We start from the raw sequence: 18196 nt of genomic DNA, 5'->3' as shown, positions 1-18196 counted from the left end.
TACCTCTTCAACATAGATGCTGTGGGAAATTATTAAGTCCCTCAAACGTATAAAGAAATTTAGGGGGACCATGGCGGTATAAGGAAACGCTGGGAAACCAGGCAACAAAGCACTAACGTTCGCCAAATCAAGTGGCTGTGAAGAGTCGACATTAACTTTCAATAATTAGGTTACGAGCATAATATAATTAGCTCGGTAACAAGAATTCTGTTATCTCCAATAAAGATGCAACGTTAACAACTCTAAATAAACTCCACAAATGAAATGAAAACGGCCATTTTACGACGGTTAAGGTCGTTTTGTGAGGGTTTGAGTGAGGGTTTGTGTCACAGTATCGTGCAGTTAAACACAAAAAGGCGTCGGCTACATCCCAACATCTACGTTCCTACGGCAACGCGCTGAAGCTTCCTCCAAGAGGATCATGGGAAACAATTCTGGCTACTGAAGCAGAGGGAGTTTCGAAATGTTTCAGATTAGCTACGGTCTAACATGTAATACCGTCGTTTTTTTAGAAACCAAATAATGTGAGCAGAGCGTAGCATTTGACCAAAAACATTGTAGCTGAAGTGCTCAGGTCAGGCCTTTTTTCCAGACAAATGCCCCATGCAGTAAGTAAAATTAGCTCGGCAGCTAACGCTAGTTAACGGTAACATTATGGTTATTCTTCGTAGTGTTTTTTTTTTTTCGTTCGGACAATAGCTAGCATTAGCTAATAACATTGCACGTTAACGTTGCCAGTACATGCTACTTATTTCTCTAAACATAAACATAGATTAGCTATGTAGCTAATAAGATTGTTTACACAGCAGCAAACAAACTTGCCTGCCAGCTAACCTATAACGTTACATTTATATCGTCTTGCTTGTCGAGTGGGATCCTGCGATCTCGATGAAATCTTCCTGAGTGCATAATCAAGAGGAAGCACCGATGCTGTCTTTTAAACATGGAGCTAAAGTTGGAGGTAGTTTTGTCATCCAGCATCAAACGGAAAAAACCATGGCCGCGGTTCTGTTGGCTGGGGAAGGTGAGGACAATAAAGTGTTCAGAAAGCTTTGCTATCCTTGTCATAGAAACATGACTGTGAACCTGCGTCGTGTCACACTTCAGGAGAAGGAGTCTGTGTTCCTGTTAGATGACAAACGGATCAGTGAGATCAACATGGTGTCTGGTCGCACCAAAAAGAGGACTCCCAAACTCCATCCTTTGCTCAACAGTGTGGTGACAATGTCTTCATCTCACAATGGTGAGTTTAATTTGTAAAGTGAAAGCAAAATACTTGTCACCTGTCAGTTCTGAGAATACATAATTTGTCTCTTGATGCTTTTCAGGTATGTGGCTTTGTGGGCTTTTGGTCTCAGGAGAGCTGTTTCTGTGGAACAGGGATAAAGACTTGTTGAAGACTGCTGCAGCAGTACCAGAAGTAGTTCATATGATTACTACTGTTCAAGGTACGCACAGTACATATGCAACACTTTAAGTCTGACACTAGGATTATTCTCACCAGCAGAGCTGACATCAACTCTGCAATAATGATCTGAAAGAGTTCAGGCCAGCTGATTTAGCATTTGATCAGTTTGCACTACCTGTATCTACACATGAGCAGACTCTCACTCGGTGTTAAGATGATTTTTACTCTTTCTCTGTTTTTAGCTTGAGCTGTGTATTCTTATTCCAGTTATTACATGTAAATGACACGTTAAACCATCAACTCATGTATTTGTGTGTGTGTGTTTTCACAGGCAATACCACACGGCTGTCACTTCAAGTTTCAGGGGATGGGATGCGTGTGGTCCTGGTAGCCATAACTGGGCAAGTGTTCCTGTGGGAGTGTATGGATGTCAGGGACTTGACAGGAGTACGAGATGGCACAGTCAAGGGACACTGGGCACATATATTACCCCTTGAAGACTCCATTCTGCCGTCTTCACAAGACAAAGAAGCATCCCAACACACCATCTTCATCAAGACAGAGGTCTCTATACTGAATAGAATACATATTTGATGTACTGGGCCATGTTTCAATCAAATTACAGACCTGCACTTCTGTAGGCCTTCAATCTTACTTCACCTTGCCCCAAACTCTCTCAGGTTGTTGGTGATGCTTGCTTATCCGCCTTTGTTTTCACATCTGGGAAGAAGCTAATCATCACTTGCCTGAAAATTCAATGGGAAGAGGGTCATGTGAGAGTGGGGTGAGTGAACAGGTCTACATATGTAACAGACTGGAACCTCACTGATTATAACAGTAGTTAAAAGTACAAATTTGTCTTTGTAGTTCTGTGGGATACAGCATACAGTGGGCCACCAAGACATACCCTATGTCTCGTCTCACTCCACCATGCCAGCCCGTGAAGTCCAGAGGAGCCTTGTTGCCAGCCTTCTCCCCAGATGGCCGACTGTTAGCCGTCGTCCTGAACCAGAGGCAGCCTAAGGTGAGCGTCTGGCCTTTCTGTGTATTATGTCACATCTTTGTTAGTTTTTCGCTAGGTCTCTCAACCTGTAGATGTGTGACTCAAGATATGTATTTCCTTTTGTTGAATGCAGGCTACACAGGTCCTCTTTGTAAGCACACAGAATTTTGTCTCATTATCAAGTAGCCTTGGAGGATGTGGAAGCAAGAAAATGCAGATCCCCTCTAAATATATAAGGTACAGTGTGCATTAATTAAAATGCGAACATTTGTTGTGGTTGGTGTTGTGTAGTAGTTGTCAGCCAATGAGAGTCTAAATAAAAAGTGTGCATTTATTTAGAAATGGACTCACGTATAGAAACTTCTGTATCTTCTCTTGAAGGTCCTACTGGGTGGGCAGTGTGAACTGGTCACCGGGTGGTCTTTTCCTGGCCTGTGTTTTGAAGAGAGGCTCCCTTCTTATGATTTCTCGCCTTGGGAGGCTTCTCACACTAACAAGCTGTGGTTGCAGTGTTGACTTTGGGCCTGCACACTTCCTCCCCCTGCATCCTCTTGTCACATACCGGTATGACATTTTGCTCATCATCGTCATTTATTGTCTGTTGAAGTGTAAATGCATTGTGAAACATGATGTGTTATTGTATATAGGGCTGCAACAAAGGATTATTTTTCTAATGAACTAATGTGCTGATTACTTTCTTGGTTAATCGTTTGGCCTCCAGAATGTCAGAAAACACCCCAAATGCCTGTTACTATTTCCGAATGCTCTATGCTATGCTTGCCGTCTGCAGGCCACCAATGTCTGCAGGCAAAGCGGAGCCCTCTCTGTCCAGCTCTAGCTTGTCTGTGCGGGATGTCCTGAGGCAGCGGTATTCTGTGACCTGGCACCCACGGCTGTTATATCTCATCGTGTCTGATGGCTACATGGCCACAGTTATGAGGGTGTTAGATCGGCCTTCTCCTGCCCTGTTGCTGAAATCACTTTTAAAGGACACAAACAGAGACCTTGAGAAAGCCAGCCGGATACTCGATAAATCCCAGGTGATAAACTGGGGACTTCTAGAAGTGGGAAAATGGATTAAACTCTTCAGATTTTGTTTAAACTCTCTGCAGTACTATTCTTGACAATACTGTTTTCTCACATTCTTCATTTTCAGATTCAAGTGAGGGAATGGCTTGAGTCAGTATCTTGCCTGAATTTTGACAGCAGCCTTGAGGTGTTCAACCCCATTGTCACACATGTGCCCAGAACCACAGACTCTGTCCTTTCAGCAGCCACAGACGGATCCACTTTGCCACTTTTCCTGCAGCACCAGGGGACATTGGGTGGTACCAAGGAGCTTCTTGAAAAAGTGCAGGTTGGTTAAATAGTGTACGATCGAAAGGTGTAGCTTTAAATTCTGAATTTGGTAAATATAGATAGAATTACCATATTTTTGTGTCAGGGTTGGCATATTCTCAGTCTTTAGAAATTCTCGATGTCAAAGTTTGTCTCATAACATGAAAACACAGCCCTCCCTTTTTGATATCACATTACTGCTGACAATGAAAGTTATCCAGTAACTACTGTTCATGTAATTACCTTGAGTAACAATGCGCCAGGGCTGCTTTATCAATTTCTTGATTCACTTACATCAGCTGCCTTTAACCTGCTGTTTGTTTGTGTGCTTTTCTAGACTTTCTTTGAGGAAGACTCTGATTTAGATGGAGCTCCTGCTGGTTCTCACGTTGAGGATGGCGGTCGTCTGGAGTTTGCCTCAATGTTTGACACACTCCACGCCCTGGACACACAGACTGACAGTGGACTTGTCACTAGCCCAGATTATGAAAAGGACTTTGCTGAAACAGAGAGGAAGACTCCTCTTCTTCATCGGGAGCTTGGGAAAATCCAGAGTAAGCTGTTAACAGCCTGGGCTTTTGGCATGTCTTTAGGAAATACTGTGGAAAACAGAAGTTGCCTGCTGAAGCATACCCTCCACTGTGTGGTGCGATTTGCTGCTTTGCTGCACTTGATCCCCAGCTCTGTGGTCCCCACAGGGAAAAAGAATACCTCCGTTTCTACTCGCCTCCTACATCTTCTCAGAGACCTTCTCTCTTTTCTTCCCTGGGATGGCACTCACTCAGATGGGCCACGCTGCCTGGCCCTGGTGGTGGAGCTCAGTAAACGGCTCATACGCCTCCTGTTGACCCCTCACCCTGAGTCCCACCGGACTGGTCACTGTCAGTTATCATCTGACAGTCTATTCACGGTCCTGCTTGTCTTGCAGCAAGTCTCTCATTCTCTTGACCACACCTACAGCCTGCAGCAAAAAACTGTGTGGTCCTCTGCAGAGAAGGGATCCGAGCCACCGCAGCTCTGGCCTTCAGATGTATACCATGTGCCATTGTTGCAGGATGATAAGGAAGAGATATCCACTTTTGTACATCAGGCACGACCTGTTCCACAGCGACCATCCAGCAGGTAAGGACCATCTGTCTGGCTTTTTACGTGTCATTGCAAATGGTGAAATATTTGTTGTTGTGGATGCCAATCATTGCGTGTCATGCTTTGGCTGGAATTTAAGACTCAAAGTCAAACAAGGATTGGTGATTTTTCTTTTTTTGGCCAGATTGTTGGGAGTGTGGCAGTGGGTCTACGAGGTCACCCAGCAGTATATGGAGGAACTGATAAACTTCAAAGGCTGTGATGGATGGGAGGAGGAACAGCAACAGTTGTTTGACATCATGTCCCAGATTCAAGCAGCTCTGCAGGCTACAGGACAAAAGCTAGAGGAGGGTCCTGCACTGCTGAGTTACCCAGGTCTGTAGCAAAAGGGTTACATATCTAACTATCTACTAGCTGCAGGAACATGAAATAAATTGGGTAGTTTCAATCAGAACAAACCAAATCCAAAAGAATTCAACTGTGTTTCACATAGAAAAAAAGCTCAAGACCTACATATGAATATGTCTGAATAATTATTCCTGTTTGGAATTTGACACCCCCCCCCCCCCCCCAGGTGAACATCTTTTCCTGTGTGGCTCGTACCCAAAAAGTGCTGATACATGGCGGTCACAAATTTGTGAGGAGAGTAACAAAAGTAAGAAGCATTGCTGTGATGTTTCCACTGACGTACACCACGTGGGCACATTCAGTCTGAAATGGTAATCACATGTCTTTCTGTTAGGCTCTGATCGGAGTGTCTTCAAGGAGACCCAGCTTTGTCTGGCACTCCTGTACAGTTTGTTATCCCAGTACCATCTGAGAGAAGCCCAGGAGTTGGGGGACCACATGGCCCACCTGATCCTGCACAGGACTGGACACCAGAAGGACAGTAAAACCTGCATAACAGGTCAGCCATGGTCAATAATGCCACATTCTTTTCGAGGGGTTGCTGTGGAACGTTTACTACTCTGTTCGGCACAGCTGTTTATTTATTCATAACAGGGCCAATGCACATTAATTAACATCACTGTAAATGCAACGATGTTAGCCTAAGGACTAATTTTCAGCTGTTGTGCCTTGACCAGATGTTGGCCAGAATATCCATTTGTATAATAATGAAAACAGAGGATAAAAAGCTGAAAGGAGTAAGGTTGAAGACATGCAAAGTAGGAAATGTACAATGCAAGCAATTAATACAAAACAATGTTAACCAGACAATCAGGGCAAGCAGTTTGGCAAAATTATACAGACAGCCAAGCAAACTGGGAATGCCTTTATTTTTCAGTGATTATACAAAACAAGTGTACCTCACTCTGACAATGAGATATTAGTTTCAGCGCTGCCTTCATGCCCTGCAGCAGACTCTCTTCCTTGCCCGTGGCTGCCGGTGGATCTTCACAGTGACGCAGCTTGTGCCGTGGTTCAGGCCCTGGGGAGATTTATGGCCTCGTACTTCACCAACCAACCCCTCTACATCCCGCCCCCTCACCATGTGGCTGTCCTTCCTCCACTCCATCTAGCTCATGGTGTGTTTTTCTGTAGTTACTTGTCAGTTAAGCTCTTTTCTGCATTTCTATTGCTATTTGGTAACATGTGCTTTCTCAGCCCCTGGTGTTGGGCGCTTAATTCCACTGTGCCAGGAGGAGGTCTCTAGAGCGGTGCGACGACAGCAGCTGTCAGAAGTATGGACAGTAGACTACGCCCAGGACCTGCTCCTGCTAGGGGGTCTGCTTCCTGAAACTGTGTGGTTGGCTTACCATCTTGGGGACTGGAAAACAGCGGCCTCCCTGAGCCTGGCCTATACGAATTACTGCTCTGACCACTTTGACTTCACTCAGCTCAGGAGGCGAGAGCTTCACCTCCCAACAGTTTTAGAACCAGAAAGCATTTTTCAGGCTGAGTTGGAATGTCTTCTTACCAACAAATCTGACTCCCAAGACTGCAGAGAGAAAGACGGTGACAAGAGCTTTACAGGTCAGTGACACCCAACAACTCTAAGATGACCACAATGCACAAAGAACCATCTGATTTTAACTGATGCTTTGTCTCAATTCCTTTTACTAGACCCTTTGGAAGGAGAAGACTGGGAGTTGCTACAGGTTTCCATACAGGAGATTCTGAAGGCCTCAGTCATGGCTGGAGTGAATGTTTTGTCCTCACCCTTGTCGTCCTTGCTAGACACAGCCAAAGACCTGTGTTCTTGCCTGTCTGCTTTGGTGCCAAATGGACTATATCTGCCTTCCCCGCCTCTTTATTGCCCTCAGCCTTCCCCCAACACACAGGTATAAAACACAGAAGATCAACCTACACTTACTGTATGTTTACATATACATTGTATAACCAAATGTGTGTGCCTCATGTTTAGGATCCAATGGGGACAGTAGGACAGTTTGCTGAAGTTGCATCACGTCACAAAGTGTCAGGAGTTCTCCAGAGATTACTATTACTTCTCAGATCTGCTCGTTGTTGTCATCCCGCTGCGCAGTGGTACATCAGCCATCTGCGCCGTGCCAGACACCTACTACACAAGGTACTTTTCCAGGGTTGAAGGTTTTTTTATATCTGACTTAATAAGAGGATTAAAAGACCCCAAGTGTGGCTGACATAGCTGACATTTTTATTTGCATTGCAAATTCAGACATACCCGTGAGTAGGCTTTGGTATAACTGCCTGGCCATCCTAAGTAGTGCAAACATCTGATGCTGTTTTCAGATCAAGAAGAAATACTCCTATCCATCAGCTGCTGTGGAAGAAAAGGCTTTCCCAGAGGGCCTGATGAGGTTCATCACTCATAGTGGATTCTTCAGACGAGGGCCTAATAAAGTCGGTCACCTGGACCCTGACACCATTCAAACCATTAGTAAGCTGCCGCTCATCGTGAATTGCGGGCATCATAATTAATTATCTGCTCTCAGATTAACCTATTAACTAAATTTTTCCTACAAGTCTGTTTCAGGGAGCTGTGCGCTCTATGCTGGATGCTTCATGTCAGGGACCAGCTCTCCATTTCCTGCAGGAAGTATCAGGCTGCCCGACAGCATGGCAGAGATGAACAGGTGCTCCATTTGTGTTTGATCGTTTGACATATTTATGTATACATAATCTCAGTAGCTGATGCCCTATAAATACCAGTGTGTATTTGTGTCCATCAGATCCCTGCAGGTGCAGAGGTGAGCTCTGCCTGCGTTGATGCTCTCCGCTGGGCCTGTCGTTTCCTGCCTTTCTCTTGCTTCCTCAATGCTGAGGAGATCCTCCAGGACGTACTGCTCAGCCTCGTGTCTGAGCTTCCTCCTCTCTCTCTGGTGATATGACTTTTTCTTGCCTTGTCTTACATAGACAGGATTGATCAAAGTAGCAGTGACCCCGGGTGAGTAAATTTCTCATCCTCGCCTGTTCTTCTTCTTATTAGGTGGTAGACATGCTGGTGCGAGCCTTCCCAGAGGAAGAAGAGTCTGTCAGAGTCCCTCTGAGAGAAAAGTACAACTCGCTGCTGCAGAGACTGAGGCAATGCAGCGTCCTCGGTACAGACACCTGAACACCTTGATCCATTTCTATTACTTTCATTTAACTTTCCTACTGTTAACGATTGTTTGTTTTTTGATAAGTGTTTGAGTCTATAGAGAATGTGATCAAAACTTTTGGAGTGTTCATGTTTCTGAAAGGACAAGTGTGACGGCCCCCCACATGCTCACTGAATGCTAATTTCAGTTTAAAATCCTAAAAACTTTGTGCATTCGTTTTAAATTAATATGTAAACTAGAATTTAGGATGATATGGTCTAGTAACTATCCCTGACTTGCCCAACGTATATGATGTAGTTATAAATGTCACTCTGTCTGTTCTCCAGAGGGGGAAAAAGAAGACGTGAATGAGCCCATGATGATTGTGATTCAAGACAAACGCAGGCAGAGAATAAAACATCTTAGGCGTTTGCAGAGGCACCTGGGCCCCCCTGAGCTCCATCTGTGGGAGAAAGATGAGGAAGAGGAGGACAGGGGAAGCAAGCATGGGATGGCCATGTTAAGGCAGCTCTCACTGGGTACAAGTCTGAGCACCAGCACGTTAACTGACTGTGGGTTCCCCCCAGTGTGCAGCGATGGAGACACAGCGGATAATACATCTGAGGCTATTTCTCCTGAAATGCACAGCAGAGCCACGGCCAGGTAGCCAGCATGGGATAATAGCACTATTACACTGGGCTATCATTTGTGTATGTTGTGGTTTATCCTGCGCTTTGTTCTTCTTTGTAGGGACAAAAAGGGAAAACTACGTGCAAAGAAGACTGCTGTTAAGATTGAAAGAGTCATTCAGGAGGAGAGTCACTCAGGTGATGCCAAGGAGATGGAGCAGCCCTCACTACCAGTGGTTGGCACCTGGGAGTTTGAGCTGGAAGATGAAGAATATCTAAATTTCCTGGAGCTCTTCCTCAGCTACGTGTTAGAGAAGGATAGCACCGATGGAGGGGACTCGGGTGGTGAACTCCCTTTGCTGAAGGGCTTCTCCCCCCAGCTGAGGGACAGAGAGCTGCATTCTCTCACTTTTGATGTGCTCACAACTATTCATCGCCGCCAAAGACATGCACACCATCCAGAGAGAAAACACTCGGGCAATGATCCTCCAGTGTTCAGAGCTGGCTGCTGCTACAAGCCTGTGAAACGATGTGCGACACCCGAGCTGCAGACTTCCTCTGTTTGGAGTGAAGCCCCTGCATGCAGAACAAGCCTTTCTGTCACCTCTCTTCCTGGAATGAGAGCTGGCAGGCAAAAAGGTTTGTTTGGCCTCCGACAGCAGCAAAGTGTGCCTTTAGGCCAAAGAATGAAGGGAGGCCACTTTGGTTCTGAGGCCAGCCCTATTCGCAGTGCCGTTCCTGCAGGGCAGCCGTTAGACAGCTTAATATTTGGCTCCTCAACTTCTGTGGAAGCTGCAATTGAACTGCAGCAGGGCCTGGATCCTAAACTAGAGGCTCAGTTTCCAGAGCTGGGCAGGCTGCTGGAGTGGATGGTACGCTGGGCTGATAGGAGGGTGCTACTAGGACATCATGGCAAAAAGAAGAAAGAGAGAAGTGAAGGCGTTGGAGGAGCAGCCGATGAAGGAGTAGTAATTCGTGTCAAAGCCTCTGCGCCCGCCGTCCTCACTTCCCTCAGCATGCTGCAGGCCAGGTACGCTGCTCTACTTGAATCTGACTGCTACAGGACTCACATCCAAGTTCCAAGAACACAGTGGACTGTCGCCCCTGTGCTGCAGCCTGGGGTGGATATGAAGCTCGAGAGAGAGAGCAGTGTTGATACAGGCTACCCGGGATCAGCCAACACACCCAACGCTGGCCTCGATCACAATCTGCAGCAGGAAGATCTGTCCATGTGAGTGCCCCATGTTTTTATTCACAGTCGTTTATTATTAGACTAAATGGAAACTAGAACACATTCATCAAGTCCTTATGAATCCAATTCGATTAGCTGGAAATAAGTTCCACAAATGCTGTAGCTGACAGGATGCCTTGCATTCATACTGAATGACACAGATGCAAATCTTTCAAAAGAAGCACTGTATGCCAGTCAGTGACAGTCCACAGCAGCTGTGGGCAGCAAAAATAAAAACACATGCATGTAACTAGGTTATTTGTTTCCCTGCAGTGGTTCTCATACAGACAAACCAGAGGAACTGATATTTCACAGGACACCTCTCCCTCATGACGAGGATCAACTCACCTTTGATGCTCTGCAGAGACAGTCCAGTTCACAGCAGCCTTCTCTTGATGACTTAGACGTGACACCTGAAAAAGAAGGTATGATACTTAATTAGAATACTGGATCATTGAAGTTGCTGTAATGTTGTAAGTAAGTCAGTAACTAAAGCTTTCTTTATGTAGCATTTTTTTTAAAGCACACCGACATCCTTAACATGAATAAAGAAATAAAGTAGAGCAAGAACAGGGACACTGTGGGACCACTGGTTACCAGTTAATAGCCTGGCAGCTGCATTCTGAACTTACTAAAAGAGAATATTAATTGATGTGTTTGATACCTGCAGGCAAAAATAGTGAGAGTGACGGCTTCGAAGTGTCCTCTGTGTCCGATGAAAACATCTTGGGAAACGTCTGCACGCCTGAAACGGTGAATGTCACTACTCAGGATTTCTTTTCTTTGTATGTATCATCAGCGTTGTCGAAGCACACAAACAATATCATTTTTGTCCTCTGTAGAGTTTAAAGCTGGCAGACCTGGACTTGTCAGAAGATGCTGAAGACATGCCCAGTTCCACCTCTCCGTGAGTTTTTAATGGAAGAAGTAGTTTTACTGTGTTATGTAAAATATAGTTATTAATTCTCCATCATTACACAATAGAACAGTAAAAGTAGAATTAAACATAATCCCTGCTGAGTTATTTCTACATCAAGATTTTGGTGGTGTAACCTCAACATACAAAATCTTTTTTGTTTAAGCCACAACCGGGCTACAAGCCTACAAGCCCCCCCACACCCAGAACCCCAAGCTCTTCCTACTGCCCGGCCTGAGGTCCGTGCAGAGCTTTCTGGTTCAACTGGAGTGCTGCTCCCCAGCTCACCTGTGGATCCTCCCAGCCTTCGGCCACAAAGCTCCACAGCTGGCGCACCCACTGTAGATTCCACAGCCCCCAGTCAGCCACAGTCTGCTCAGACTCCCCCAATGAGACAACGTCTGGGGGAAGACTTATTCAGACTGGTCCAGGTAAGAACAGTCTGACCTAAAGGAAAGATGAGGACTCAGTTGACTCTTCAGATTGACTATGATTTTGTCTTTCCTAACAGAATATCAACTACATGAGCCTGATGGAAGTTTTGGGAGCCTCATTTTCTAATCTGCAACTTGCCCACCAGAGCGCCTCCTTGGCCCAGTCTAACACGAACTCCTCACACCCTTATGTGCCATTATCTCATGCTACCAATTTTATCCCTCCACCAAATGCCTTACCTGTTCAAACCAGCACTTCTGTGGCACCTCAGACACCAGCATGCGCACCAAGTTTAGGATCCAGCAACCCTGAGTTCAGTCAGGTCCCTGCATGTGTGTTTGCAGACCAGCCTGCCAGACAGAGCTCAGGGAAAATCTCTCTAACAGGCGGCCAGCGTCACACCACCAGGAATCTACCCTCCACTGCTAATGGCGCAGGAGCAAATTATCAGGTATTGGTCAAGTGTTCTGTTGAGCTGTGACACATTTTCCATCGATGCAAACAATACTTAAATAAAAAAAAACTGAATACAGTTTTTTTTTCAGTTCAAAACTGAATACAGTTTTTTTTTCTTCAGGAAATGCAGCCACTCTCTGTCCAGGCAGTGTCACCAGAAATCCAGTTCAGGGAGAGCACGAGGTTAATCCCACATTCACAGGGGCTCCTGGCCACTACTGACACCAGTCACACTGCTCCTGTGTTACCGCCTTGTAATGATGGTACACAAAATGATCCTGCCTCCCAGGTTTTGGGCCTGAAGTTACTTCAGCTCCACCGTCCTCCGTTGCCCCACCAGATAGCCTCACACTATCCTCCAGCCCAGATGCTGCACACCACACACCGTGCAATGACAGAATCCCATCAGCACAAGTTTGAAAACGTCGACCAGTCTGCCTCAAAGAGGACAGAAGAGGAGAAAAGAAACGAGTCCTCGGTTCTAAAAAGACAACTCAGTTTAAATTTTCCACATGATCCAACTCAACCCAAGATCCAGACATCAGAGAGAACCAGGGGGCAGGAGTTCTCACGACTTCCTCCAGCTCACACACCTGCACCAATGAAAGGCCTTCGTCTGCTGCACTTTCAGCCTGTTCCCCAAAGCAACATCACGCTCCCCAAACTGCCCATACCATCTTACTCCAGACCCGCTTCTGTCATTGCAGCTCCGATGGGAGACGCAACTGTGATCAAGCTTCTTCGCATAGAATCTGGACCTAAAATGGTAAGCAATACTTCAAGACTTTTAAATTAGCTGCTAAATTTTTATATTTGCTTTGTCTTTGTATTGTAGTTTAAGTACAGATATCTGTCTCCGCCACAGATGTTGCCTCTGACAGCTCCTTCAGCCCAAATGACCCGTCTAATCTCTGTGGAGGAGTTGACAAGTTCAGTGATCGGCAGGCAGAGTGCTGAAGAGGCTCGACCACGGTTGCTCAGAGCAGACCCACCTAATGAAAACACCAGAGGAGCGGCCACTTCACGCAGCTCTGACTCCAGCAAGAGGCAATCACATATTAGCTTTCATGTTATTGATTTTCTTTCTTCTTCTTTTTTTAATGATTATTTTACTCACTGTGTCTTGCTACAGGCAGAAGAGGAGAGAGGAGAAGGCAGGGAGGTCAAGAAAAACAGAGGTCACGTTCAGACTGAATGAGTCTATCATCCTTACACAAGAAGTAAGGTTCATTCTAATAAGAAGTGCCTCGTGCTACTGCCAGTCTTTAAGTGTAATTCCTTTATCATTTGTTTGTTCCAATACATCTGTAGCCAACAAATGAGCGTGTCAGTGAGGAGCCCGCAGCCGCAGAAGTGATCACTCCTGGACAGGATGCTGCAATTCCATTTGGTTAGTGTGAAATGCATACCTCATTATACCTGCCTGTTTCATCAATAAGCTAGTGCAGATCATTTGAATGAGGAGACACTGATGCAGTCTCTCCTTGAACACATTCATAGTGTTGCACTTGGTCATACAGAAATAGTTGAGCAGAGAATGACAAGAAGGGAGCAGTGAAATTGTTCGATGAATGAAAGGAACCCGCACAAGCATGTACTTTTTCACAGCAGTTCATCCACTGGCCCTTAGTTTTCCACGTGTTTCTAATGTCATTCTTGACCCGACATCTTGGAATATTATACTTTTGTGTTTTCAATTCTATTGATCTGTTTTTCTTTTTCTAATTAACTTTAAGTGCCAGGGTCCTTTGACTCTTTGCTGACTGGTCAGAAATTATTGGACAACGCCATGTCCACATCAGCTGAGCTGCATGCATTTGCTTCCATGTGTAAAAGACCCCCAGAGTGCCATGATGCTTTCACCAACACAGACCCAGGTGAGTTAAAAGTTTCAGTTTTGATTTATACAGCCTTTAAATTGTCATAGGTTTGTTGCTTGCTTCTATTTAACTGATTTCTCTGCCCTGCCTGGATTTCATGAAAATGCAGGGGTTGTTTTGAGTACATGTATTCCAAAACTAGATGTTGATTATTTTTCTTTCAGCTTGTCCTCCTACACTTGTGGATAAAGCTGTGTCTGCCTCTGTGGCTGCTAGTAGCCCCAAATGTAAGTTGATTTGAAACTGCAGGTACAAGGATAACATGCTGCTTTTTATTTGTTGTGGATACAAAGAAGAGTTACATGTTGCATGTGTGTGTGTGTGTGTGTGTGTGTGTGTGTGTGTGTTTGTGTGTGTGTGTGTGTGTGTTTTCTCCATCCAGCACCAAGTTCAGGAAATCTGCAGAATAAGCTCCTTGTTCAGGACACCCCACAGGGACCAGAGAAGCATCTGGTAAGAGGCCAGAAATACTGGCTTGAGCCAGCAAGGACATTTTGTATATTAAACCCACATTTTAGCTAGTGTTACTTTAACTAATGGATATTTTACTTCACCCTTCTTTGTCTCTCAGGATCTGAACGGCCATCAGTTCATAAGTGTCTTGGATCTAGAAGACAAGACCCTTCATCAGGATTTGCCACCCTGTCTCAGCCCAGGAGCAGCAGATGTTCCTTCCATCCGTCCTTCTTCACCTACCTCTGCTCAGCTTCACATACTTGCAACTTCTGTTATTTGCAGTACTGCTCCTGCTGATCCACAACCCATCGTCACAGTTCCAGGGGATCTCCTTAAACCCGCCACTCACACAGGTTTATCTTTATATTGAAGGTCTAATGCAGTTATTTCTTTATACTGAGTACAATTGGTAAAATTTTGTCTAAATATCTGTTGTACTGTTTAGATATCCCTGAGGAGTTGCCATCACTCATTCACATTGAGCCTGATATGGACCCAGAGAGAATCCCTCCACAACACTTGGCGGATCCGTCTGACTCTGGAATCTGTCAAGCCATAAAGACCCAGAGCGTCGGACCTCACAGCACCTCATCCACACCTCCTACGGTCTGGTTCTCCTCCCGCCTGTCAGAGCTGGACGCTCAGTTGGCTGCTCTGCAGAACATTGCAGACTGTCTGGAGATGGACTTTTCCAACTCCAGAATGGTGCGTTTTTTTTGTGTTTATCCTGCTTCTATTATTAATGGCAACCAAGTTTACAAATTGCCTTTGAAGGCTGACAAAGATATGTCATATCCTTGCTTGTCCTGCTTTGTCTTTGTGTAGCTGGTGAACACTATCGAGAAGCTCACACCAGTCTTGGCTCCTGATGTGAAGACTACCACAGCAATAAAAAAAACTGTCAGACTGTCTGTCCCACAGGAAGGTATGCTCTAAATCTATTCATTACATGAGTGCTGTTCATTACAGTACAAGTCCCTGAAACCCAGAAACAAAACAAGCTGCAGGTTTAATAGTATAAACACTGTAACATAAAACTTCTTTAAGAGTCTTTTGTACATCTCTGTCTCTTAACAGCATGGACGCCACGACTGGACACTTCGACTGAACCAAACACCTTTGAAGAGGATGACAAAAATCAGGAAGAAGAATTTGTGCTTCATAATAACTCCTGTGCTTCGGAAAGGATGCCATCTTTTCATTTTCCTGCATCTTCTCACAGTCACAGTGCTGGACCTTCCTACCTTCACACTCCTCCAAGTAAATATGCAATTTCATCAAACAGACTCAAATCAGCTGGTGGACTCTTTGAATGACTGTTTTCCATGTATGGTCAGATACATGGTTATTTTCAACACAGTCATAATGTTTGAAGTTGCTGTTTTGATGTTTGTGTTGTTACCATAGAAATGAGAGATCAGCTGGACGAAGCATCGGGGATTTCTCCAGTGTAAGTTAAATTAAACCTGAAGTCTTTTAAGCATGTCATTAGCCCTTGTGCATGGACTTACCTCACTGTTATTTTTCCACAATACGCTGTGCCTTTCCATCTGTAGATGGGCAGATGAGAATCTGGGTCAGGCTGGGCTATCTGATACGGCAGAACTCTTAGACGAATTGGTGAAGGAAGGATATTTATCCCTGACTGACCTGGATTTGTCCAATTCACCGACTGCACACCGTAGCAGGTATGGTAACTACTAAAACTCAGTGCTGTCCAAATGACACCCTGAGCAACTATATTTATCACTGACCTGAAAATAATGTGACCCCTCAGCAGGCTGGACCAGCAGCAAAGCAGCTGGATGTCACAGAAACGCATCCTTCCAGAGGATGAAAGGAGAGAGCTGAGGATCTGGATGAGAAGGAAACAGAGGGACAGACTGGCTGCTTATCAAAAACACAGAGAGAGTCTGAGGGAGAGGGAGCGCAAGCCGTTTTCTACCTCTGGAGCAGCGGTGAGATATGGTTGCCTTTCTTCTACAATTGATATTCTCTTCTGTTATTTTTTTTTTTTTTTTGATTGAATCCACATTGTTGTTTCCCTGCTGTGCCCCTGCAGAAACCAACAAACAAGAATCAAGCTGGTGTTTGGAGAAGCAGAGAGGAAAAAGAAAAGTATGTACATGTTTGCATTGTTTGTGCACAAGAGACATGCATGGGCATAACTGTTATTTCCACTTGATTTAATAGGTTCATGCTTCTGGAGCAATACAACCAGAGGACCCGTGAAGCCTGCTCTTTGGCAAATGACTTTCCCACCAATCCTCCGACTCTCCTTAGATCCTCACGGACTGCAGGTTCACCACTGCCCTCAACTACACGATCCAACTCTGCTCCACCCCCTGCTGGCACTCCCAGGTATCTCCTGCCACAGTAATCTGACCAGGACCATGTCTCATTAAAGAATAATTGCACTCTGAGCTTGCATTTTAACAAAACATGATTCATTCATGAATTATTCCACAATGATCAGGTTCTGTACAGACCCAAACCTGATCATTCTAAACATCTGGAATTGGCTAGATTTGGTCATGGAGGTAATGTATTTTTTCTTATGGCTTACAGTGCATCTGCCAATGATAAAAGAACTCTCAAGTCAGGACAAGCTCAACCCCACCTTCGCCCATGGACTGCTGAGATGCAGGCATGGCCTTCAGAGGATTACCGCAGGAGGCTGGGACTAGATAGACCAGGTATTGTGATAATACTCAGCTGTATTGATGTCCTGCAGATGTACATTCATGAAACTTAATGTTGTGTTATTTTGTTTTAGTGACCTCTCTGCCAAGGGACCGTCTGTCTCAGGTGACCAGACGTGGCATGCTTACTGACAAAAAGAACCACACTAAAGTTCAAACAGCCAGCCAGAATGATGTCAGATACCATAGAAAGATGGCACTGAACAGAAGTCCCTCAGAAGGGACTGCTGCAGGGAGGGGGATCCTGAGAGAACAGCTGAGGATGAAAGAGAGAGAAGAGGTGAACCTTTCAGAGCCCACTTCAGAACTGAATAGGCTGCTGGACCCAGAGGAGTCTCACACAGTAAGAAGCACACTTTTCATCACGTATTAGCCTTTTTGTGAGACTGTAGATGGAAAATAATCTCTCAGTCATCCTCAAATGATTGTCCTCTTAAATTTTGGATAATAATTTTAGAAAGCAGAACTTTTTGTTGATAGATGGTATGGTTTCATGTCCAGTTTCATAAATGTGTTGTACACCTTTCAGGTTTTGGCAGGACTGTTGGATGAGCAGGATGATGGTGCCAGAGCTGGTGTGTCAGACATGGGCTGGCTGGATCACCTTTCTGAGACCGGCAGCAGCATCCTCAGTAAGATAGACTGGGCCGCTATCGAGAGGATGGTGGCTGCAGAAGAAGCTTGAGCTTTGGGGAGGGGGGGTTCCAAGATTTTATGTGCCTAATGAATATACTATAAATCAAAATCATTTTAAACTCTGCTAAGCTATATTAGAATTCAGGTGTTTCATAAATTAAATATGATCAGCAGTGATGTTAAATGTCAATTTTATTGGTAAAGTAGGCCTTGAATAAATTATATATGATGTAATCAATTTCATTTTCATATATGTCTTCCTGAAAAATTAGGTTTGTGCCATTTATGTGTGTACGTGTCTAAAATGTCTACATTTCTAATTTATTTTGTACAGAGCATTAAATATCTGGATTTAAGTATTTCAAAGCTGTGTTCTTCATTTTCATTGCTGTTGTTCATGTTTGTATGACCTGAGAGAAAATTTTGACATATTTTAAGTTTTCAGCATATATATCGTACAGACTGAAACATTTCCATGTGTATTAAACGTAAGACAACTGATACCCTCTTGAGTTATTTT

The 18196-nt window shown here is 44.7% G+C and overlaps 2 protein-coding genes across 2 annotated transcripts in view; both read left to right on the top strand.

Moving 5' to 3' along the window:
• The window catches only part of LOC139349095 (glycolipid transfer protein-like), a 39223-nt gene extending 27064 nt beyond the window's left edge, over positions 1-12159 (top strand). The window contains exon 6 of the transcript XR_011603434.1: positions 12148-12159. The gene's annotated coding sequence lies outside the window, so the exon portion shown is untranslated. The remainder of the gene's footprint in view (positions 1-12147) is intronic.
• Positions 484-18176, top strand: cplane1 (ciliogenesis and planar polarity effector 1). The gene is made up of 48 exons (XM_070989593.1): positions 484-1024; positions 1108-1243; positions 1329-1448; positions 1740-1972; positions 2089-2192; positions 2276-2432; positions 2545-2648; positions 2793-2975; positions 3202-3451; positions 3568-3768; positions 4087-4871; positions 5020-5210; positions 5410-5490; positions 5578-5742; positions 6194-6361; positions 6441-6809; positions 6900-7117; positions 7201-7365; positions 7548-7695; positions 7782-7891; positions 7988-8137; positions 8245-8356; positions 8683-8998; positions 9086-10195; positions 10469-10620; positions 10866-10948; positions 11038-11102; positions 11278-11542; positions 11623-11997; positions 12124-12768; positions 12868-13049; positions 13135-13222; positions 13314-13392; positions 13739-13879; positions 14047-14109; positions 14265-14335; positions 14454-14691; positions 14784-15043; positions 15164-15263; positions 15416-15598; positions 15746-15788; positions 15895-16026; positions 16116-16296; positions 16401-16456; positions 16532-16699; positions 16907-17034; positions 17115-17383; positions 17570-18176. Exons 1-48 carry the CDS (start codon positions 944-946, stop codon positions 17723-17725), a joined length of 9780 nt encoding a protein of 3259 aa, XP_070845694.1. The 5' UTR covers positions 484-943; the 3' UTR covers positions 17726-18176.
• The last annotated feature ends 20 nt before the right edge of the window (positions 18177-18196 follow it).

Source organism: Chaetodon trifascialis, chromosome 20 (assembly GCF_039877785.1).
Source record: "Chaetodon trifascialis isolate fChaTrf1 chromosome 20, fChaTrf1.hap1, whole genome shotgun sequence".
Lineage (NCBI taxonomy): Eukaryota > Metazoa > Chordata > Actinopteri > Chaetodontiformes > Chaetodontidae > Chaetodon > Chaetodon trifascialis.
The sequence above is the reverse complement of the archived record's forward strand: the minus strand, read 5'-3'. Positions and strand labels throughout refer to the sequence as shown.

What these genes read in the sequence shown, in the direction of transcription:
- cplane1 (XM_070989593.1), top strand. Translation starts at nt 944, where the DNA reads ATGGAGCTAAAGTTGGAGGTAGTTTTGTCATCCAGCATCAAACGGAAA. An exon ending in TGACACCATTCAAACCATTA is followed by an intron (nt 7,696 to 7,781) that starts GTAAGCTGCCGC and finishes TTTTCCTACAAG; the next exon opens with TCTGTTTCAGGGAGCTGTGC. An exon ending in ACTTTTCCAACTCCAGAATG is followed by an intron (nt 15,044 to 15,163) that starts GTGCGTTTTTTT and finishes GTCTTTGTGTAG; the next exon opens with CTGGTGAACACTATCGAGAA.